Genomic DNA, 24,205 nt, shown 5'->3' with positions numbered 1-24,205 from the left:
AGTACATCTACCATTTCTTTATATGACATAAACAAGCTAAGTTACAATCTACACCATTGGGCTGTTTTTGTCTCTTTGCATGTATGATGTGAGCACTACTTCTGCTGATTCAATTCTACTGCAAGATAATCTACTGGGGCCATTAATACCTTAAGAGAAGGAACCCATCACCACACTTTCTGCAATTTGTCAGAACACTGCATGATTATTTCTACTTTGTTGTAAGTAGAAAATCCTCAAGATACTGTATGTATGAGACATTCATACAACACACATTTTATAAAGGTTTACACTACTTTGAGGAACTATCATTGTGATGCACAAACAAAAAAATACATGTGATCTTTGTGCAGTGACCAGCGTTACAGGCTGTAGTTTGGTTGTGCTCCCCCTGGTGGCCGCCCGTGATGAGCTGCGAGCTTTGCCTCCTCCCTGTTATTGCTTGTGTGGCTGGGAAGTCCCCGTCTCGGAAATCCCCAAAGCGATTCAGCACAGAGACGGGGGGGAGGAGGAGGAGTGAGACCGATTAGATTTGAACCAAACAGGGTTAGTGCAGACTGATCCCCCTCCGGCAAAGCTTTGGAAGGTTGTGGTGAAGGGGGAGATCTGGACTTGCACCACCTACAGCAGCAGCAGTCCCTTCCATGGAGCCCAGTGCACTGACAACAGCTGCACAACCCCCCGCACAGCAGTAACACAAGTACAGCGCAGTGTCCCCCGCACAGCAGCAACACCAGCTCAGCGTGCACTGATACAACCTGGGATTTACCATTTACAGCACCTCCACTCTCCTTAAAGGTAAGAGAAATCCCTGTGGGCAATAGTGCGGGAAGTATTTTGGGGTGGGGGTGCTGTACATAGAAAACCAGCAACATACATTACCATAATGTATAAATATATAACCCATGTGTGTTTGGCATAGCTAGCGACCCTATACATACATGCATGGGGGTAACTGTATGACTGGCTATGTGACAGAGTGTAGTGAGTGTGCTCTGCAGACTGTGACCTCACAGAGGAGTACGGGGGCAATTACTGCGTCAGGAGGATGAGTATACATTACATTTCTTTATTATGCGGGTGAATCAAGGGCCATTCTCTCGCGTTATATATAAATGCCTAAATATTGGGGGGAGGGGGGTGTTTCCAACGTGAATCATGTTTTGTCTGGGCGCCAAAATCTGCCAGTTCCCCCGCTCTCTGCCTCTTGGTATGATCCGGTGCTAAGTGCTGCTGGGAGTTTCCTGTCACACTGTCAGGTCAAATCAGATATAACCTGAGTATCAGGCAGAGTTGAATATATGCATTGAAATACGGCAGCAAGTGTTTCATGTACACAGTATTACACATTAGGAGCATTGTGGTTTTTAACTGCTGTTCACTGAAATTAATAAATATAAATAAAAGAATGATACACTAATATAAGAAAAGCCAACAGGCAGATGTAGCTGCCGTTATTAACCCCATAAACGCCACGTCTGTTATCTCTTTAACCATGGTTTTCAATAGCACTACTTTTACGTAACGCGCCAGTGTTAACGCAACGCGTCAACGGATGACATAACGTCTGCTACATGATCAGCATGACTGGGTATTTTATGCTGTATTTTATCTCATTACTTGTCCCTAGTAATTACAGCGTTTGGTTACAGTATCATAGTATAGGGTGTATGTGACGAGCCTGCCTATAGTTTTACTGGTAATTCCTTGTGACAGACCATTTGTTATTAAAGGCTTACCATAGCATTGTAATTACATGTGACCAGTACCAAATACATCTGGTTCAAATCATAAACACAATATCAAAGTGAACACATTGAAAATGTGTCTACCCAACTGCTGCAAAGTGTGTGATCTTTATTTCACTACTTTAGCGATGTAACAATTCCAGACAGTCTCTCTGAGGCAATGTTTTCTCAGCTTTGTTTGACCTCCATTTTGCATCAGCCTTTGACCTTTAGCAAGAATGTTTCCATCCTGTTAGGCTGAGTCCCCGCTGGCGCCGAGGGGGGGGCATTGAGTGCCGTGCGCCGGTGAGCGTGTGTGCACGCGAGCGCACCGCGTGAGTGGGGACTTACATATATCTATATATGTAAGTAACCGCGGTAAGCGCTCAGCACTATCGGGGACGCAGCCTTACTTGTTTAACATATTTACATTCCTATTACTGTGAAAATATCTTGGGGGTCATTTAGCAATTTCTTCCATGGATGATAGGAAGTTTTGTGTATTATTTTTGCTGTGAGCAGACTTTAGTAAATAGGCTTTTTCACCCTGTTCCACCTTTATCCTTTTCTCACTTCTACATCCCAGAGTTTAAATGAAGTCTTGCATACTGTGAGCTGCAGCATCCTTACTTATCCTCCGCACATACCATAATCACCTGAATGGCCCACAATTGTAAATATGTAGTGAGACAAACTATTCCTTTAGGACAGGAGTGGCCAACTCCAGTCCTCAAGGGTCACCAACAGGTCAGGTTTTACGGATATCTCTGCTTCAGCGCAGGTGACTCAAACCAGAGGCTCAGTCATTGACTCAGCCACCTATGCTGAAGCAGGGATATCCTTAACACCTGACCTGTTGGTGGCCTTGAGGACTGGAGTTGGCCACTCCTGCTTTATAAGGCCCGGGCCATAGAGGGGGGGGAGCCGTGCTGAGGCGAGCGGACGCTGAGGCTCGCCTGCAGAAGCTGGGCGATTTCATGCCCATACAGGCGAGCCAGCGTCCGCGATCGGAGGTGGGGGGAGACTGTAGGGAGGCGCGGCAGTGACGTCGCTGGGCCAATCGCCCGCGACGCACTGACGTCGACGTCACGGCGCCGTGACGTTGACGCAGCCCCACTCTCATTGGAGGGTTTCAGCCGACAGCGCGCTGAAAAACAGCTTGGCGCTCGGCTGAAACCTCCAACTCTTCCGCACGCCTGCGGACGCTCGCGTGAGCCCCCTCTCAAGGCATCCTCATTGAGGATGCAGGGGCTCAGCGCGGAGCGTCCGCACGCCTCAGCACGGCCTGTCCATCTATGGACACGGCCTAAGGCAGGGGGGGGGGGGGGGGCGGCCAAGACGTCACAGAGCTGGTTCGCCCTCATTGGGCGTATCGCTCACGTGATGAGCGAGTGGCAGATTCTAATTAGCTTGCTTGGTAAGCGCCGCGCTTGCTCACGCTGGCCACACACATTGCCGCAATGTGTGTCATCGCGGCCAGCTGGACAAGGCCTTAGACTGACACTAGGCTCGACTTGCAATTGGAAATACTCAAGACATCTCATAACAATCCAGTCCACCTCATAACATACTGTACATTACAGTTGCAGAAATCAGAAATTCCATCTTATCTATAATTTGAATTGTTGTTTTTGATATGTATAATCTTGCAAACTACAAGTCTAGCTACAAAAAACACATTAACAGTGACTGCAGAATATAACAAATATACTGCTTTTCCCAGGACAGCATTGGGAGGTTACATCTGACTTGAGAAAGATGACTGCAGTGAATCGGAAAAAAGTAGTTCTTGCAATATTAAGAGACCAGCTAAGAAATGCTTTTACATTAAAAAAAAAAAAAAAACTGCCAGGAAGCATTTGTGAAAGTAAAGGAACGTTGTACCAATGAAAAGAACTGTATATTTGGGCCTCTTTAATGTTGGGGAATACAAGCTTTGAAGGTAAAATGCTATCCAGATTGAAATGTAAACACATCAAGTGCTACCCTGACTGTTTCATAAAATAAAATATCAGATCTGCTGATTTAAAATGAAAAAAATAACATTATCAATTTTTGTCCCAGAATCCTCTTGTGTTGTCCTAACTGTTCATTGGATGTCCTTCCTGTGTGAGAGCAGTGAGACCATCAGGCTGGAATTTCAGCTTCATCTGATTCAGCCTGACATGTTTTATCCCAGGCCGCAGGATTTTTCAGGGGGGAACTTTTTTTTTCTCCCAATTTACAATGGTTCAAGGACATTTTTGATAGGCCTGCAAGAAGGATTAGAGGGGAGAGAGTTGCAACTGCTCGCTGTGGAATATTTACCTTTTTCCTTTCTGTATCCTACCCTGGAAAGGATTATTGTATATATACATCTAAATAAAGCACGTAAATTCTAAAATTCAAAACTGATGCATCTGAGCACGTTTTCCATCGGAATCTGCACATGTACATGAGATGCAAATACACCCAAGCCATCTTTCACCTAGTTTTGGTTTTAGTTTACCTTGAACCGTTTTGTCAGCAGAGATCTAGTAGTCCCTGCAGAGTGTACTGATCAAGATTATGCATCCCTCCCACAGCTAACTGCCATAACAGCACAGCGGGGACATTTAAAGGCGCATTGTCACTCGCCCGCATATATAAAGTGTAAGCAGTAATTTACTTAACACCTGCTATATAACAGTTATGTATTTCCTATGTATTTCCTATCAAGATTAAAAGCAGCAACCTTTATGGTTCATGAGTGTCACCTATAGGGGAACCACGTTTCATTTTTGCAATCCCACCGCCCCCAATTCATCAAATATTACAAAAATCTAATATATCTGAAAAAAATGAAAAATCAGAACTGTCATGTGAGCCAATAAATAATGGCACCATCCTTATGACATGCCAAGGGGACACGCGTCATTACATAACATGTTTTTAGCTCAAACGTTCTCCAAAACAGGAAGCTGTTACATGATTTCAGTGATTACCACGATTGGTACATTTTTGTATTGACCGCACTATTGTAGAGAGCAGTTCCACATGTTTTTGTAGAGGTAAAGCTCATTAAGTGCATTTTTTGGCAAAAACTCACTAAATGCACTTCCGATTGAAAAAGTAATTAAAGACACCTAATCTTCTTCTAATCTTCAGAACGTGTTCTATCCAAATATCTTCCTTTTTAAATACAGAATTTTTCCTGTCAAAAAGAACATTTATTCGGCGTTTCCTCAGTACTCAAAGAATGTAGTTAATGACTTTTACCTCTACAACGACAATATAAACTTGAGTATGATTCGTAAATGCCTTAAAAGGGCCAATCCCTCCTAGCAGTTCTAAAAATGTTAATTATTTACCAGTGTAATTGGCTTCCTTACAAAGGATTTAATCAGCCTTACAGTGATTGGTTTACTTATTTACATCTTGTTAAAAATGAATATATTTTGGATTTGGTTAGGGATTGGATTGAAGCCTATCATGTTCAAGATTATCACCAAAAATACACTTTAGAAGAAGATTATAAAAACTCTGGCATTTTTAAAAGGTTAAAAAAAATGTTTAAACATACACGTGTAGATTATTTTTTTTAACTGAAATTTTTTATTGGGGTTTCATATAACATTACAGACAATATTCACATTTCATCACATGAGCTCCAAGGCCTTTAAGCTTCAAGTTGTTAATTACATACCCCACATGGATAAAAAACATATAACATATAACATCAGGTGGGGTGGGGGGGGTGTAGAGATCCTATCAAAGTCCACGGATGGACTTCTGAACTTCTCAATCCTGACCAGCTTCCTTCCAGAGTTCTGGCTGAGGTTCTCCTATGTCCTTTGCTTCCCCAGCTCTCTTCCCTAATCTGTCTCCCATGCCTGCTGGGCTCTTCCGCCCATCAAAGGAGAACGCACCCAACTCTCTCCCAGCCAAGTGGTAGCATTGGTTACCATACAGGTGTAGTTTTAATATAAAAAGCTATCCTTCAGCTCGTTAACCTATTAAAAATGCCACTCATTTGTACTAAGAGACACTACCCCTTTAAGTTATTGAGAGTATTCATTAAAGTTTGGTACATGTGATAGAGAGGCTGATGATGTGAGCAAATAACAATTATAACAACAATTGGGCATAAATAACATACATGTATGTTGATGTTTTTTGTTTGGAATGTTATTTATGCCCAATTGTTGTTATAATTGTTATTTGCTCATATCATTCATAGCATAGTGCAACAATGAGACAAAAGACCCGTATATTACATTATAAGGAAAAACTAGCAGTCATTAAAATGATTGTAACATCAGCATTCAATCTATTTTATTACTTCTGTTATTGGGATATCACATGGATGACCACTGCAACTACTATGTGGTTCATTGATGGAAATATTCAACAACATTTGGGTCTGGTAGTTCATCAAAAAGGCCAGGGATAGAATTGGAAGACTTTGTGATGTCATAGTAGTGGTTGCAGATTCTGCAACAAACATTTATTCACTGACCCTCAGCACTATAGATGGGGCAAATGTCCCTCTGATCCCCTGCTGAAAATACAGTGCTGGTTAGAGCAGCGCTTCCGACTCATCAGTGAGGGACTTGATATTTATCCTCCTAGTCCACCTGCTATTTTGCATCAAGGATAGAGATCACATATATAATATGTAGTATACTATAATAACCCTCAGATTTAAAGATTGGAATCATGTCTACAGATGATAAACAGTTCTTATCATGATGATCTCAGCAAAACTGCACAATTACATAACCAAAGTAACAGTTATCATATATTGCAATGTACTGTACAAGTACATCTTGTTGTGTACTGTAGATAAATAATTTGATTGGCCTCTGTACCAGCTGTAAATATTCAAGGTAACACAGCTGCGTGAGACACAAATATTGTTAATATAATCTCATTTTACTTCTGCTAAATTTGGTTTATGTTCTGTAACCCAGTCTGCGTAGACAAGTTAATATGTTTACACATGGGCGTATGTATAAGCAGGAATGCAAAAATGTTACTTACCTGCACGGGGCTACTGTGGGAGGCCTTTTTGTCCACAGCAGCTGCTGCAGAACCTCTTTGGAAGCAGAGCTGTCAAACACCGCCCTACTGCCCAAAGTCGCACCCCTTAATGCCTTGCATAGCACTATGTGATGCATTGTGGGACACGATTTTGGGAAGCAGAGTGGTTAGTGATAGCTCTGTTTCTGAAGCGCTTCACCTGTCACCCACAATTTTACACTCGTCCAAGCGAGTGAATGCGTTTTTTGGGAGGGATGGGGGGGAAGGTTAGACCTGTGTATTCATTGAATTAGTGTTCCTTTACCTCCCCATGAATACCTGTTTTCCCCTGTTGTATGTACCTATACAGGGTGTCCGTAATAGAAGTAAAGACTCGTCACACTGTAAGAAGTAGTTTGTTTGTGATGCTCCTTGTTCATGTGGAGAAATATACTTTTCCTTCTCACCCTACATCCACGTTTTTAGAAAGTTGGCTCAGTACAAATATTTGGGAGATTGGATAAAAAATAGTTATGCCCCTTTATTTCTCAATGATTATACTGTACTGTACATTCGAGCACAGCAACATTAGTTTTTGATCAATGACTAAACCCAAATACTCTCTGTATTATAATGTATGTTTTTTTCATCTCCATTCAATTAGATCCTGTTATACTAATTTAAATGCTCTGCTTCGTGGCATCTTTTATTGGTCCCAGTTAATACTTTAATGGTTGAGTATGTGCTTTTATGTCCAAATGTGACAGCAGAGTGTTTTGGATGACAGAGAAAGTAAAATAAGGAGGACGCTAAAAACCCTTAACCCTTGGTGTGGCTACAGCTAGCATCTTGCACATATATATATTGCAAGGGTTAAGTATCTCTACACAAATAGTGAATTGTGTAAAAGTGCTAGAGGTGGGAGGTTTTGAAATTGTAACCACATCATTTTGAGGATTTTGCTATTAATTATATTAAAGTTAATTTGCATTTCCATATTTGGGAGAAGGGCTGGTCTTATGGTATTGTCACGATCCTTTGAAATGAGTGATCCAATGTTTAATCCCAGTTACAGCTCCACGTGCCTTGTGAACCATACCGGGCAAAAACTCTTTGCATAGTGTGGTGTATAAATCAGAGCTATATATCAAAGAAAAGCTATTTCTCTCTTCAGTGCCAGGATATTGGGTTGTTAAGAAAGGGATTAATACCATAGGATAGTAATAGAAACCCAACACCCAGACTGTCTTGTTGAAATTGCATAATGAATAGCCCACAATTGTACACAATAGTATTCAAAGATGACTCTACATGCAGTTAGTCACTGGGGAATTAATATTCTTCCTGATGATTCCCATATTGACATCACTGCAGCATCTCTTTTGTTTTGAGACGTGTATTTTTCCATGTACTCAACATTTCTTGGAGTGTGCTGTCTAAATGGCATTAACAGTATGTATATTTTGATACAGTAAAAACTGAGTGACAGACATTCTCCTTTTGTTCTTTGGTCTTTTAGTACTGCTCTATTTCAGTATGTTTAATATTCGGAAGTTAACTCGAAAAGGTTAAGTTGTCCTTTCCATAAAAGAGGCGTATTCTATATCGGCAGAAGTGCAATTCGAGCCGTTTTTCAACAAAATTCTCGATTGAAGTTAATGGGAAATTTCATCCGAAAATGACCGGATCGAACTCTTTGATGTAGAATAAGCCCTTAAGTGTATTAATGTTGTAGTCCAGTTACAGGATTTTTCGCTACAGCATTTGCCCTAATGTATCGTTTTTAAAATTGGACTAACTTCCACATAGAAAATAACCTGTTGGTTAATTCTTTTTGTCTGACCTTAGATTTTGCAAGTGGGTAGAGAAGTAATTCCCTCACAGCCATGTAGGTTGAAATAATCACGAGGTATCCTGTGAACACGTGCATGTATATTTTTATACATATTGTGCAAATCATGCACACAGAGGACATGTACCATTTCATTACCAATGTCTGCTTTACTGTTAGGAACACTTAAAAGATGATGGCGTAATTTCACATTGTCCAGTGTGACTATTGCTACAGTACACTGTACCATTCTCTATGATGGCATTAGTGGCCAACGCCAGTCCTCAAGGGCCACCAACAGGTGTGGTTTTAAGGATATCCCTGTCTCAGTACTGGTGGCTTAGTCTTTGACTGAGCCACTGATTGAGCCACCTGTGCTGATGCAGGGATATTCTTAAAACCTGACCTGTTGATGGCCAGTTGAGAACCCCTTGTTTAGAGGTTCAGTAAGTCAGGGGGAAAAAAGAAAATAATAAATACACTGACGTTTTAACCTTGTTCAAATATTGTTTTGGGGAAATATTTAATGTTCGTCGGTACGGAATATTTAAATTGTGCTTCTAAAAATGTACAGTAAGTAATAGATGACATTATGTATAGGAAGCTGGCTAGCATAGCATCCTGGTGAATTTCATGTGCAAATTTATGCAGTATTTCCCCTCTACATTTATTTCTTATCTTGAAGACATAAATTACATCAGACCTGAATGACTAATTGTTTTCTTTTTTTTTTTTTTTTTTTTAAATTTGTGAAATCTCGGAAACTTGTATTAGCCATTTTGTAATTGTAGGGGATTTCTTGGCTCTACTTTATGAAGTTTACAGCCTTTAGACAGATGATCATGGTACAAATATCAATTGACTTTTTTTTTCCCCCCTTCACTCTTTTATAGCAAGATGACAAGCGAGCAAGTTCTTCCTCAGGCTCTGTACATGAGCAACATGCTAAAGGCAGTGAAAATAAGAGAGAGAACGCCACAGGATATTGTCAGACCCAGCAATGGGATCATTCACCATTTTAAAACAATGCACAAACACACTCTTGAAATGTTCAGGATTTTCCACTTTTGCTTACAATTTCGGGAGATACTACAGAAGGCTCTGATTGATAGAGCCATGCAGGTTGCATTGGAATGCCCGAAGAAACTGAACTGGTGCAGAGAAGTTAGGAAACTGGTTCCTCTAAAGACCAATGGTAAGTGAAGTTTTATTTTGGGGTTACTTTCCTTTCATCTGAACAGCATTTTAAACCCTTTTTGTTTCTTATTATTTCTGGAGGGTTTATGTAACACATTTGTGATGCTACATACAGTACCTCTCATTCGACCTCTACTTTCTTATCTAAGATACTTGGGACCAATTTCTATGCTATTTTATACACTAAAAATAGTGCAAATTGCCATGGCACTATACCCATAGAGAAGCATTAATGCTGATATATAACAAGTTTGCTTTTGTAAGTAAAATGTGTGATTATCTCAAAAATATGACAAAACGTTTAAGCTCGAGTTCCAATATGCAACTTACCGGGGACACTGCAAATTGTTCTTGGAGTGTAAAACATTGTTGATTTGTGTCTTTCTTTTACAATATGGAAACGTATGAAAGGATAAACTTGATACTGTAATAACTAGTGATAACTGAATGTTCGTGGCAGCGGGAGAAAGCGCGATAAAGGTCCAGACCCATAGAGGGCAAGAGTGAGTTAATGACAGTGATATGTTTAGTGGTTTATATCTTGGTGGTTAATGCCTTTCTTAAAACAAATGTGTTTATACGTTTTTTGAAACCAATAATGTTTATAACACTCGAGAAACATTTTTGAAAAGAGCAGGAGATGCTCGGGGGGGGTGAAGATAGGAAGATTATATGACTTAAATTCATGTAGGCTTCTGGAGAGGATTTCTGCCTTAAGCTATTCAACTTGTCATTAGTTCATGTATAATAGTATAGTATAAATATAGTATAATTCATGCTATAGTGATTCTATGGAACCTACTTTGGGAGTAGGGGAATGTGTCAGTTCTGTGCCATCAAACAGATTGAATACCAATTTACTTACTGTATTAGTCCTGATTGACAAGGATCTACCTGTCACATTTCCTTAATAACCCCCTCCATTGCATTAGGGTATTGCAACACATTGCCGTAGAGCAAAAGGGTTATTAACAGCCGATTGTGTGATTGAATAGCTTTGTAGAAAAGTTTTTTTTTTTTGTTTTTTTTTGAGTGATTCACCCCACATGCGATTGAGGATATGAGAATGAAGGAAATGAGGAAGACAATTGGTAATATAAAAATTGAAACTTCATATGAGAGAGAGAAAAAAAAAATTCCGGCTTCTATTGGCTGCAGGGATTTCACGTGCCTGACGAATAAATACATTCCAGCCAGGCCTCGCCCCGCCCTTGTTGGAAAGTCCAGTGTGTGCTTCAGTGTTGAAAGAACAGAGAGCGAGAGAGAGAGAGAAAAAAACTACAATAGATCTTAGCAAATGGCTAGTCACATACCTAAGCACTGGGAAATTCCAAATGTCAGGGAATTTCATAGCGATCATTCTCTGTGAGCACACGAAATGCGGAGGCACAACAAATCTCATCTTTGTTCTAGATTTTACAATAGGTGTGGAGGGGGGAATTTACCTGCCTGCTTTGTGAATTGCATGAAAGGGTGGTGCTGCGTTCCTGAGCCTCCACAGCGTTAAAAGTGAAAGGGTCACGAGATAAGTGTGTGTGTTTTTTATTTATTTATTTATTTATTTTTATCATCATCGACTCTAATATAAGTTGCAAACGTGATGACTATCTCCATAAGCTTAACTACTTGGTTGCCAAAGCTCTGGCAGCCATGGGGTTCACAGGCCCTGGAGCAGACAGGGGTGGCCAACTCCAGTTCTCAAGGGCCAGGTTTTCAGGATAGCCCTGCTTCAGCACAGGCGGCTCAGTCTTTTGACTGAACTGCCCGTGCTAATGCAGGGGTATCCTTAAAGCCTGACCTGTCGGTGGACTGGAGTTGGCCACCCATGCACTAGCGGAGTTAAGAAAAGACCCTGCACACCCTGCACACCCTGCACACGTACAGAACGTGGTTAAAGTGATTACAATGTCATATTTTTTTTTTGAAGTGAAACTTCTTTAGTGGCACCTCTGATGGGATAAAACTGGATAGATGGGGGGCGAAATGTGAAACGGAAGTGACGTCACGTAATGGACGCCGCTCCTCTCACACGCCCCCTGTCACATGTCCCTCCTAATCGCCGCCGGCGCCGCTCCTAGTCGCCGCCGCACCCCTCACCCTCCCACACACCCACACCCAGTTGCTCACATGCGGCGGCGATAGCCGCCGCTCCTAACTGCCACGGCGCCGCTGTTCCGCCGCCCGCTGCCATGCCGCGCGCCACGCATGCGCAGAAGCGGCTGGCAGCGGCGCCGTTCCCCGCCCACTGCCATGCCACGCATGCGCACAAGCGGCTGGCAGCGGCGCCGTTCCCCGCCCGCTGCCATGCCGATGGACAGGAGGAGGGAGGCCGGCGCCGCTCCTAACAGCCTGGGAATAGGGTGGTTTGAGAGCGCCGCCGGGGGGTGGGGAAGGGGGGAGCTTGAGCGCGCCGCCGGGGGGTGGGGGGGGGTATCTGCTCAGAAGACTCAGACTGAGCCCCCCGGGTCCGCAGCTCCGTTGGGGGTGGGGAGAGTCAGGAGAGAGGGGGCAGAACACAGACAGAGAGACATACGGTACACACAGAGAGATACACATACACTGACAGACACACACACACTGACAGACACGCACACACTGACATACACACGTTGACTGACACATACACACATTGACTGACACATACACACAATGACACACACACACTTACTCTGACGCACACACACACTCTGACGCACGCGCACACACTCTGACGCACGCGCACCCACTCTGACGCACGCGCACACACTGACGCACGCGCACACACTGACGCACGCATGCGCACACTCTGACACACACTGACACACGCACGCACGCACACCCCAGTGATGTACCGAACACTGCCCCTGAATGATGTGCCTATTCCTTCCCCCCCACTGTGAGCTCCCCCACCCGCTCAACATTCATGATGCTGGTACCACTGCCAATAAACACATACACACACACACTGACGCATGCACACTTTGACGCACGCACACTTTGACGCACGCGCACGCACACTGACTGTCACACATACGCACGCACACTGACTGACACACATACGCACGCACACTGACTGACACCCATACACTCACTGACCGACACAGAGAGACATTCACACAACACAGAGAGAGAGAGACATACACTGACACACACACACAATGACTGACACAAATACACACACTGACCGGTACAGATACATACACTGACCGGCACAGATACATACACTGACTGACACACACACAAACAAACACATACATACTCACTGACTGACACACTGACACATGTGTGCCGAGCACGCGCGTTATAAGTCAATTTCTGTGACAAAAGTCAAAGAAGTTTCACTTACTATGCGCGTGCACAGCACACACAGCTTTTTTTTTTTTAGCACGTACGTTGCATTGTGGTTAGTTTACTACTTGTGTTTGTGCGGGTGCCATAGAGACAGCCGGAGGGTAATTATTGTACACGCACTATGACTATCATCTGTTAAATCTCCAGCACACTCCTTTCATGCCACACGCTATCTCTATTCTGTGCTATAGGAACATTTCACAGCAAGTCAAACCAACAAATGTTTTGTTGTTGTTGTTGCAGAAGTGGGCAAGTAATTAGTGCTGCCTGCGGTGTCCAGGGTTTCCAAACTTATCAAACTGGGACCTTCCGGGCATGGTGTGTGTAACGGGTATTCCCTGTGAATACAGACGCTACTACAATGCTGTGTAACCTGTGTGGCTCTCAGGAGCCTAAGCCTCCGCTTGGGGAGCCTGGGGTACATACATATAATACAATCTCGTGGTGCAACGCCTCCACCTGAGAGGGATCCCAACGGAGTGGGAGGAGGCCCTCACAGGAAACAATCACATTAAGCAAACAGTGGTGAAACAGAACTGACTTTACTGCATAGCATGTACTTATTCATATATCAACAGGTGTCCCTCTCTAGAGGAGACACTGACTACAGCGTCTCGCAGGACGCCCCCACCTACACCGGGTGATCCCACCCCGTGTCCAATAACCCCACAAAACATGTCCCGCACCCTCAAAGGGAGAGGATTTGTGTGACTGCGCAGCCACTAGTCCCGTAATAATATTATGTGTATGAACGTTGGTGCACTTGTTGATGGTTACCTGCCGAGCACTCCAGTGCCCGGGCCTGCCAAGGAGCTTCGCAAAGGATCCGATGACGGAGGAACACAGGAACTACCGTCCGGGGCGATCCCACCCGGATGGCCTCTGCAGCGGTTGCGGAGGTATGAGCCCAAACCTCTGGATGGACGCGCAGCGTCCGCTGTGTCCCTAACTGACTCTGGGTAGTAAGGGGCAGGGTCCCTAACCTGGGGCCTGTCCCTACAACACTCAACTACTGGTGACTCGGGGCTATCTGGGGCCTAGGGGCTGCTGGCCTAGTGCAGGGAGTCACTGACTCCTGCACCCTACCTCCTTCCCCTAGCTGCTCCTGGCGCCGACTGCCTAGCGTGCTCAGAGCCCGCGAAATGTATCAATCCCTCTGTGCAGGGATATACTCTAGCCCTATTGGCTCCCTGGCGTCACGTGGGGCGCTCAGAGGCTCATGGGACTTGTAGTCCCTTCCAAGAGCCTTCCCTGGTAGGCTAGCGTTCGCGCGCTTATCACTGCGCATGCGCAACGCAATTGCCATGACGGCGTCCTGCACCGCGAGCCGCCGGGACCCTCGCAACGCGACCGCAGCCTTAGCAACGGCCCGCACGCGTCCCCGGCAACCGGCCGCATCCCTGCGATAGCGCGCTGCTCGCTCACATGCCCCCACACCACTCCGCGAACGGCGGTGAGTACAAGGAGGGGGTGGGTCCGCAACGGAAGGGGGGAACCTGGCTAAATGTGAAAAATGACCAAATATTTCAGACCTGGCAACAAGAGGCTGCAAAGCTCCCGTCTCACCACCAGCCTGCAGATATTTAAACTGGGGTTAGGCAGATAGTCCCCTCGAACATCAGTCCCCTCGAACACTTATCTCAGAATGGATAAGTGACACTGCCACTTAAATTCTGAGAATTTTTGAGAGTTTAACTTGTAATCCTTTAAATTTATAGTTTATAAAACAAATTTTTAGTTACTATTGCTTTTACAGTTATATTATACGGTTATAGTTAAATATTTTAGCGTTTTACAAATAAATGATCATAATAATAAAACTGTAATTATATCTATCTATATATAGGGAGAGGGAGTGGCTAAGTGAGTAAAAGACACTGATTGGCACTGAGAGTTTGAAGCAGGGGGGCCTGGTTCAATTCCCGGTCTCCTTGTGACCTTGGGCAAGTCACTTTATCTCCCTGTGCCTCAGGCACCATAACATAGATTGTAAGCTCCACGGGGCAGGGACCTGTGCCTGCAAAATGTCTCTTAAAGCGCTATGTAAAACTAGCAGCGCTATACAAGAACATGCTATTATTATTATCTATTTATGGGACAAGCACCAGACCTTTTGCCCAATTCTATCGGAGTGACGGCTACCCGCTTCACTATATATATATACACACACACACACACACAGGATACTGCATAAATCCGGAAATCAAGAGATAGCACGCAACGTGTTGAAGTATAAAAGGTATATTAGGCTGCGCTTATAGTGTCGGCAACAGCGAAACCGCGTCAAAACAAATGCATTGCCGCCGTCGCGTGCGCTTATAGTAGACGCGACGGCTTGGTCGCGATCGCCAGAAGTCATCTCAATTTGATTTTTCCAGCGACAGCAGCCTGGCGTCACCATCACCAGGACTATAAGCATAGCCCTAGTGAAAATAGTACATCAAAAAGACCAACGTTTCTCCTGCTGGTGTGGGTGAGAGGCCTTTAGCTTTGAGAGCCGTAAAAATACCAACCTGACCATCACCACAACAGATCAGCAAACAAGATAGGAACGGGCTGATCATATGAAATGCAAGCAGCAGAGATATACACAGAGGCTCAAGTTATTTTTTATTCACCTTATTTTCTTGGTGTCAGAAGTGAAAGTGGGGTTAGTGTTGGAGTCTGCAAGGGAATGCAGGGAGAGTTAATCTTTAGTGATTGTGAGTGTGTGTGTCCATTAGCAATAAAGCATTGCATTGAGGGGGGGGGGGGGGAAGCCATTTGCAAAGGTGTATATATATATATATATTATATATTTAGCCAAATATTATATATTTAGCCAAATATATTATATATTTAGCCAAAATATTTAACTGCACGGTACAGTGGGTGTACAGAGTGATATCCATTACATAAATAGAATGACATGGAGATAAAGAAGCGCGACAGATTGACTGCTTATTGAGGGTCAGAGTATACCTCCGGATGTAGTATTGTCCAGCGGCACAGCTGGTCCATTAAGGTTTGGGAGTCGGGGGTGTTGGATAACGTGGAGTTTGGTCCAGCCACACAGCTGGTACAATAGGGTTGCAAGTGAGGAGGGAGTTGAATGTTAGAGGTGTGCCAGATAGGCTTATTTAAAAAGGAGAGTTTTCAGATGTCTGAAAGCTGGGGAAGAGTCTGATGGTGCATGGTAGGGAATTCTAGAGAGGGAGCAGCGTAGGAGATGTCTTGTAGGCGGGAGTGAGAGGAGGTAATGAGAAGGGGCAGTAGGACTGGCCTGGCCAAACAATTGTGCACATTTGTCAGCACGTCTGAAAAAAAGGTTGGCCACCGCATGTCTAACTTTTTCTTCTTTCTGCGCTATCATTACATTGCTGATCAGAATGCTGTTTTATTTTCATGACTCCTTTTTACCATCTGATAATAAAACTAATTGTTGGTGAAGTGGAAGTTTGAGTAATTGAACCATAATGTACTGTATTTCCTTTTGGTCCTATGACTGTGACTCAATGGCATCTTTATTAAGTGAGTTAAGTTTTAATATTGCATTCTTCTTTACAATGACATCAAAATAACTGTCACAGATATTGATAGAAATAACATTTAAAGTTTTCCATTACCTAATTGGCTATATTACCTATTTTGTCCTATGTGCCACTTTTTTTCTTTTTTTGCCCTGCACTTTTGTGGGGTTTTGTTTTTTGGTTTGCAACGCACACAATATTCGGAACACCTTCTGTGCATGAGCAAAAAAATGCATTGCAAAGAACACCGTCTTATAACAGGCAAACTGGTAAATATTATGTGCTGTAGAGAATCAGAAGTGTTAGAGTGAACAGGAAAAAAATGGTCTGCTATGTGGGTAAATATTCCTTAACCAATGTGTTCATCAGGTTCAATATTTCTGTATATATCCTCTGCTTAGGTGATGGGAACTGCCTGCTGCACGCCACATCCATGTACATGTGGGGTGTTCAAGACACTGACCTGGTGCTGAGAAAGACCTTGTTCGGCGCACTGAGGGAAACAGATACCCGCAACTTCATGTTCCGCTGGCAGCTGGAATCTGTCAAGTCTGTGGAGTTTATCGAAACAGGACTTCGTTTCAACACAAGGGTAAGACACCAGACAAACCAGTGTTTCACCATCTATGAAGTTAGCTACTTAAAATTAACTGGTGCTTGGCATGAGAAGAAGAGCCCGAAACCTTCCGTAGAGTGCCAAAAGGAATCCCAAAAGCGGCCATATCCATATAAAATATGTATGTGTGTGTGTGTATGTATATATATATATATATACATATATATATATATATATGTGTGTGTGTATATATATATATATGTGTATATATATATATATATGTGTGTGTATATATATATATATATATATGTGTGTATATATACACATACACATATACATATACATGCACATACACAGATATAGCAGGCATTGTTACAGCTGCTGGCAATAATGTGTGAGCCTTGTCCCTTTTTCGCACGCGACTAATTGTTTCACAATGGTATCTGCTACCGCTTGCACATTATGTGTATCCCGTTACAATGCGCCAGCAGGAGCAATAACGGCTGCTATATTGTGTGTGTGTGTGTGTGTGTGTGTGTTTTTAATAATTCATTTTTACACAGTCTTGCCAGCATGTGGTAACACTTAAACGTACTCAACCTTAAAAAAAAAAAAAACACTTGGATTTTGTGGTAATTACAGATGTAGCCGGACTTACTATGCGCACGAGCACGTATGGCCCGGAAGGATGAATGCTGTGGGAGGTCCCATTGAAAAGAGAGGACACCCGCGGCACCATCGCGGCAGCCACCTCCCCCAGCCCCTCGGCTTTTTAGCATTTCACCCATTGCCATGAGAACCGTAAATGTGGCTACATCTGTAAATGGCCTACACAAATCCACTCAGAGCTGCCACTATATCTAGAACAAGGGTGTACCATGTGCTTCCTTAGCATAATATTGACTGTTACACATCTATGACCTCTTTCTGTCTTTCTTTGCTGTATTTCTGTGAAGAAGCCCTAACAGAAATTATCGTTGCCTAATGGCTTCAATTCAAGACGGAATGCCAGGAATCATGGCTTCCGTGACAATGCCCACATGGAAATTTCTTTAGAACTATAGCTATTCGCTCTTTAAAGTTAATGTAATCTTTATGTCGTAGTCATCAGCTGCGTTGTAACACCATTGTACTTTGCAATGTAGTTCGTGTCGGACACAAAATGGATTTACAGTACGTTAATTAACTTTGGTTTTATCCACAGAACTGGGATGACGAATGGGAACATCTTGTCAAAATGGCATCCACTGAAACATTAGTGGGCCAAAGTGGGCTCCAATATAATTGCCTGGAGGAAATACATATATTTGTCCTAGCTAACATCCTTCGGAGGCCAGTTATCATTCTTGCAGGTAAATATGTTAGATGCTGAAGAGACTGCTAAATAACAAGTACATAGTGTGAAGGGATATGCTATTCTGTTAATAGACAAATGCCATACCGTACCATTGTGCCCACACCTTCAAAAGCTATGCACATGCCCGTAATTCAGTCACATCATTAAAATACTCTTATTTCCTATATTATTGCATGTGGGTGATTTTTCTTTTTTTGTTGTTGTTTTATAATCAGATCAGAAAGTGCACCCATTAGAAGTCCAGCTGATTTGCATAGTATTTTTAATTTTCTTACATTTCATAGTTCATCTTTGGTTTATTGTCATTCAAAATGACCAGTACAATAGCAGTAAGCACTGTACTTATGCAGCATATTGGGAACATTTGCTTCCTTTGTTACCAAAAATGTATATTGAGTAATACGTTGTGTTTTTTTCTCTTAACAGATAAAGTTGTGCGAAGCTTACAATCTGGCTCCAGTTTTTCACCGCTCAGCGTTGGTGGAATTTACCTGCCTCTTCATTGGCCTGCACAAGAATGCTACAAATACCCCATAGTTCTTGGCTACGACAGTCAGCACTTTGCACCTCTCGTCACGCTAAAAGACAGCGGTCCAGGTGCGAAAAACATTTTGTTGTAAGAGCCGTACAATGCTGCAGCTGTATTGTATGTTTGGGCAAGTTACTTAAAAATACAGGGTCATGATTACTAAGAAGTGTTGCTACATAAGACATCTTTTGTGCTGGAAGACACCTTACAACCTATTTGAGACTGGGCGATAACGTGCCATATTTACGAAGGAATGTTTCTCCATAAAACCCCTTCATGGCCAGAAGACATCTTACACCCCGTTCACATGAATGGGCTGCAAAGGACCATAAGATGTGCTGCAGGCGTCTTGTGGAGTAGCACTCCTGAATAAATATAGCCCACAGTCCACCCTACGTTTGTCTCTGTAAAGGCCTGAGTTGGGATATACTGTATAACTTTGGGACAACATTACCTTACAGTATACATATACTGTATTCGGTATTTGCTTTATATTTACTCTTTGAAGAAGAAAAAAAATTCTCGGTTCTGTTTTGAAGAGCACAAAAGCATTTCTGTTTTTGGTGGGGATATAACTGGTGAAAGATACCAAAAATATTCCTCTTCGTTTTCTAGTTCGATATTGCAGATATTTATTCATATAATATTAATAGAATTGAAGCGGCAGACATATATTGTATAAAAATACACAGCATGTCAATCCTTAGCACCTTTTTGAGAATGTTTATTTCTGTTGACTTCTTACCACTGATTGTCCAGACGGGAAACGAATGAAATGTTCTGTTGTTTTGGCAATCTGACCAAATAACTGATGTCATGTCTTCTTTCGGAAACAGAAATTCGGGCTATTCCACTGGTCATCGGTGAGAGAGAAAAGTTTGAAGATCTGAAAGTTCATTTTTTGACTGAAGTTGAAGAGAAAGTAAAAGAGAAGCTGCTAAAAGAGTATTTAACTGTGATGGAAATCCCCATACAAGGCTGGGACCGTGGAACAACACACATAATAAATGCAGCCAAGTAAGTCTCACAGATATAAATATATGTAGAGTCCCAGCAATTGCCAGGCTTACAAGGTAGAACACTGAGCTACGATTCGGAAATACACTGCTGGACTTTTTCCAAGTCTCTTAATTTTCATATAGTTCTGTGAATTCACTTTCTTACGAATAAAACAGCACAATAAAGGCCCAGTGAACGCAGGGCTTACACTTGAACTGATGTCCTCTTAGGACACGAGGAGATAAAGTAGGTGGCCAAAATCTCTTGGAGTTAGTACTGGCCCTTGAATTAGGATAATTCATGACATACTGTCTAATCACTCCCTACCACTTTTAATGTAACTACATAACAACAAATAATGTAATTATTTATCTTAAAAAATTGAGATTTTTGAACATACTTTTTCTTAATAAATAGATTTTCCAAAGGTGTGTTTATTTTTATTTTTTTTGCATTTGTTTTTTTGTAAATCACAGATTTTGAAACCTTCCTATAACTTCTGATGGGGTGAATTGCTGTCTCCTTGAGCAAAAATTAAACACTTCCTGATTTAGTATTATACTATGTAAAAACTGTATTGAGTACAGTAGTGATTTGATGGATAATCAAACTAAACTATATAAATACTTTGTGTGTGTAAATGGATTATTAATGCATTTATAAATACTATAGAAACGATACAACAATCTCTGCTTTATTCTTCACAGGTTGGGTGAAGGCAATTTACCAAAAGAAATAAATTTGGTGGAAGATTACTTTCAGCTAGTACAACATGAGTACAAGAGGTGGCAAAAAGATAATTCAGAGCAAACCAATAGGGGAACTGGTATTAGAAGCAGACTTGAGATGTCCCTGTCTCAGCTCTCTCTTGTTGAGGTGAAATGTGAAACCCCCAACTGCCCTTTCTACATGTCTGTAAGCACCCAGCCTTTCTGCCATGAATGTTTCGAACAGAGACAACGGGAAACCAGGCCTAAGAAGCAAACACAAAAGACCGAATCTGTTGCATGCAAAGCTGAATATCTTGAACCTTCAGGACAAATGGAGTCGGTTGCAGGTGCTCTGTCTATACTTCCCAGTGCACCCAGTGGCTTCCTTTACAGTGAAACTACTGCAATGAAATGTAAAACACCTGACTGTCCGTTTACATTAAATGTGGAGCTCAATGGACTGTGTGAACACTGTCACAATGCTAAAAAACCTCCTCCCTACAATGATGTGGAGAGGGTGAGGAATGCAGACATTATAAGGTGTAATGTCTGTTTTCAGGATACCACCAGGACTTTTAATGGCACTTGCAGTTCTTGCTTCAAAAGGACTACAGAACGTTCAATCAGCTCAAGTTTCCCACCTATGATCCTTCAGAGGTCCATCTCTGATCCTGATCATTTATCAAGGAGTTTAGTTATATTGTCAGGCCTTGAGGAATCCAACAGTGAGACCCAGGAGTCACCTGCTGTTTCACAATCCATGGTTGTTTACAATGTGAAGGCGAGAACAGCTAACCAACAGTGTAGAAAATCTGGTTGCACATTTTTTGGGACTCCGCAGAATGAAGGATTTTGCACATTATGCTTTTTTGAGTTTCGGGAGAACAATAGTAAGTTGTTTTATACCAATAAATGTATTGGAAAGTTTATTATGGTATAGATGAAAAATGGAGACATATCACGAGTTTTCATTATATATTTTTGATGCCCTTTCAGTCTCCATAAACTAGATCCCTGAATGCGGTGCTTTGGCTTAAAATTTCGGGTTCAGTATGTAATTATACATATTATTAGGGTGTTTTTATGTGTCTCATTGCTGTCACTAAAAAGATTGTACATCTCTGCAGTACACAACCTTGATACCTTTATATTGTTTACTCATTAGATATAGAATATTTAGGTCAACACATTGGTAACTTGATGTTGCAACAGATTCGAGTCATGTATATTCCAATGGGTGGCTTGCTTACAACTCCATGCAATGCAAGATGGATGTGTAATGACATGTACAGTATTTTATAATTAAAGAAGAAAATGCTTTTCTGTCCAGTAGTTGCAGCTGTTTGTTGCTTATTGAGATAGTAACGTCCCATTAACATATTCACACTTTCTGTTTGCAGTTATTGCTTTGCAAAGCGGTTCAAGACGATCCCAGAAGACTTCTCAAGGCCAAGGCAATATAAGTGTTGCTACCTTTAGGAATATGACTCGTTGCTTAGGACGGGAGTGCAGCACCCTCGGGAGTAGACTGTTTGAAGGTTACTGTCAAAAATGCTTCATTGAAGCACAGAACCACAGATATCAAGAAGCAAGACAGACAGAAGAGCAGCTACTCGGACAAACTGAGGTATGTGTGAAGTCTTGCAGATTATAGAATCGACTTTTCGGTGTACCACATACGCATTCTATATAAGCCCTTGTTCGTGTTCCGTTAAGCAGCAGTAAACAAGCAGATATTCAGGCACTCCAGGATTCTGATTTAAATAAACACATTTTATATTTCACTTAGGCCGCTGGAGTGCCTGGATGTCTTCTCGCTTACTGTACAGGAGTTCTCTCTGACTTACTGGATTCATGAGCACCTGTGGCAGCTCAACAGTACTGTTTGTGCAGCTTTTCTAGTACTTGACTGTTAAGCAGCAGCCCATGTTCTAAAAGGAAACAATATATTTTTTTTCTTCCAGAGAGCAGGACCACATAGGACTACGAAGCAAAGTAACTCTGACTCTCAGCTGAAGACATGCGCCAGGAATCTCTGCAGCAACACGGTAGCATGCAGAAACGATGAACTGTGTGAACAGTGCAAGCACAGAGCCGGCGGGCATCACAAACCAGCTGGAGAAGACGCTCCCAAGCAGTATTGCCGGGCAACAGGCTGTGATCACTACGGCAACAACAGATGCAATGGGTTTTGCAACGAGTGCTACCAGTTCAAACAACTGTATGGGTAGTAGAGCACAAAAGACTGCTAAAAGATTGAGGATTATAAAAGCAAGTTCACAGAAAATGGTGCTACCTTCAAAACACTTTATTCCTTCCCTTGGAAGATGTCAATGGAAATTGCTCTGTAAATGGTGAATGTGCTTTTATTTGATATAGGTTGGAATGATTGAATATTTATCTAATATATATATTTATATATATATATATTAGTAAACGTGCTGAAAAGTGATTTATATTTTGCTTGAAAAGACAAAATGTATATGTATACCATGTTGTGCTGTACAAATTTTTTTTTTTTTTAGATTTAAAAATACTTGGATCTTATGTGGCTATGTTATCTGATTTGTATGTGGTTTTTAGTTGCTATTTTACGCTGCTAATGTAACCCTTTCCCTGCCAGCACGACTGCACAATGACAGCAGGAGTGTTTAAATAGGGAATTGCCCAGCAGAATTGTTACGAAACTGAAAGCTAAGAAGAACATGTTCCAGCCACATGCGTGATAACCTGCCGATGTCCCATCTTGGTACATGACCATATGTTAATATTAGGGCAGCACATCCAGACAGAGAAATAATCCAAGTCCAGAAGTGTCAGGAATGTGTTTTTAGAGCCATCTTTTTGAAACCACTATGAAAATCTATAACCGTGATGATTGAAGGTGTCTTTAATCAACCAGATAATCTCTGGTACAATCTTTGCATTTTTAACATGAAAGTCCTGTCCTAATTGATGGTCTCATCGTATCGCTTTACAATACTTTGTTCAAAGTCCTAGAAGCCACGTTGGTCTGTACATTTGGTTGTGATATATTTCTTGCTACCAACAAGAGAGCTCTTGAAGGACACTACTATAATGTAGAGAGCTTTTAAAACCTCATAGGTCTCCATCATTTGTACTGTAACAAAACTGTACTGTTGAAGAGACCTGTAAGGTTTTCTCTGTACTATTAAACATTGCTAGAACGTGTTTCTTTTGTTCAAATATCTGCCTGTGACCTTGAGACACTTCTTATCTGGAAAAATAAGCAGGATGGTAGTTTGAAAACAGAACACGAATAGTCTTGCTCTGTTGACTGTCTCGGTCTGATCACTACTTGGCCACAAGGATAATAAAGTCTCCGTACAAGTCAGATCTACAATTGTTTTTATTAAGTTGGTTTCATATGACTTCTTGGAATGCAGCTTTTACAATGTTTCTTTCGGATAGGGGGTGTGCTCATCAGCACCCGGTGCATGATTCTATATTAAGGGACGG

At 42.1% G+C, this 24,205-nt stretch overlaps 1 protein-coding gene across 1 annotated transcript; it reads left to right on the top strand.

The window, feature by feature from the left end:
* The first annotated feature begins 422 nt into the window (after window positions 1-422).
* TNFAIP3 (TNF alpha induced protein 3) lies at window positions 423-24,080 on the top strand. Its single transcript, XM_075597830.1, has 9 exons — window positions 423-798; window positions 9,432-9,733; window positions 16,976-17,166; window positions 18,335-18,482; window positions 18,914-19,084; window positions 19,853-20,033; window positions 20,723-21,615; window positions 22,126-22,352; window positions 22,690-24,080. The coding sequence occupies exons 2-9, from the start codon at window positions 9,436-9,438 to the stop codon at window positions 22,954-22,956; spliced, it is 2,376 nt and encodes a 791-aa protein (XP_075453945.1). The 5' UTR covers window positions 423-798; window positions 9,432-9,435; the 3' UTR covers window positions 22,957-24,080.
* The last annotated feature ends 125 nt before the right edge of the window (window positions 24,081-24,205 follow it).

Source organism: Ascaphus truei, chromosome 4, assembly GCF_040206685.1.
Source record: "Ascaphus truei isolate aAscTru1 chromosome 4, aAscTru1.hap1, whole genome shotgun sequence".
Lineage (NCBI taxonomy): Eukaryota > Metazoa > Chordata > Amphibia > Anura > Ascaphidae > Ascaphus > Ascaphus truei.
Note: the sequence above shows the minus strand (reverse complement) of the source record. Positions and strands in the feature narration are given on the sequence as shown.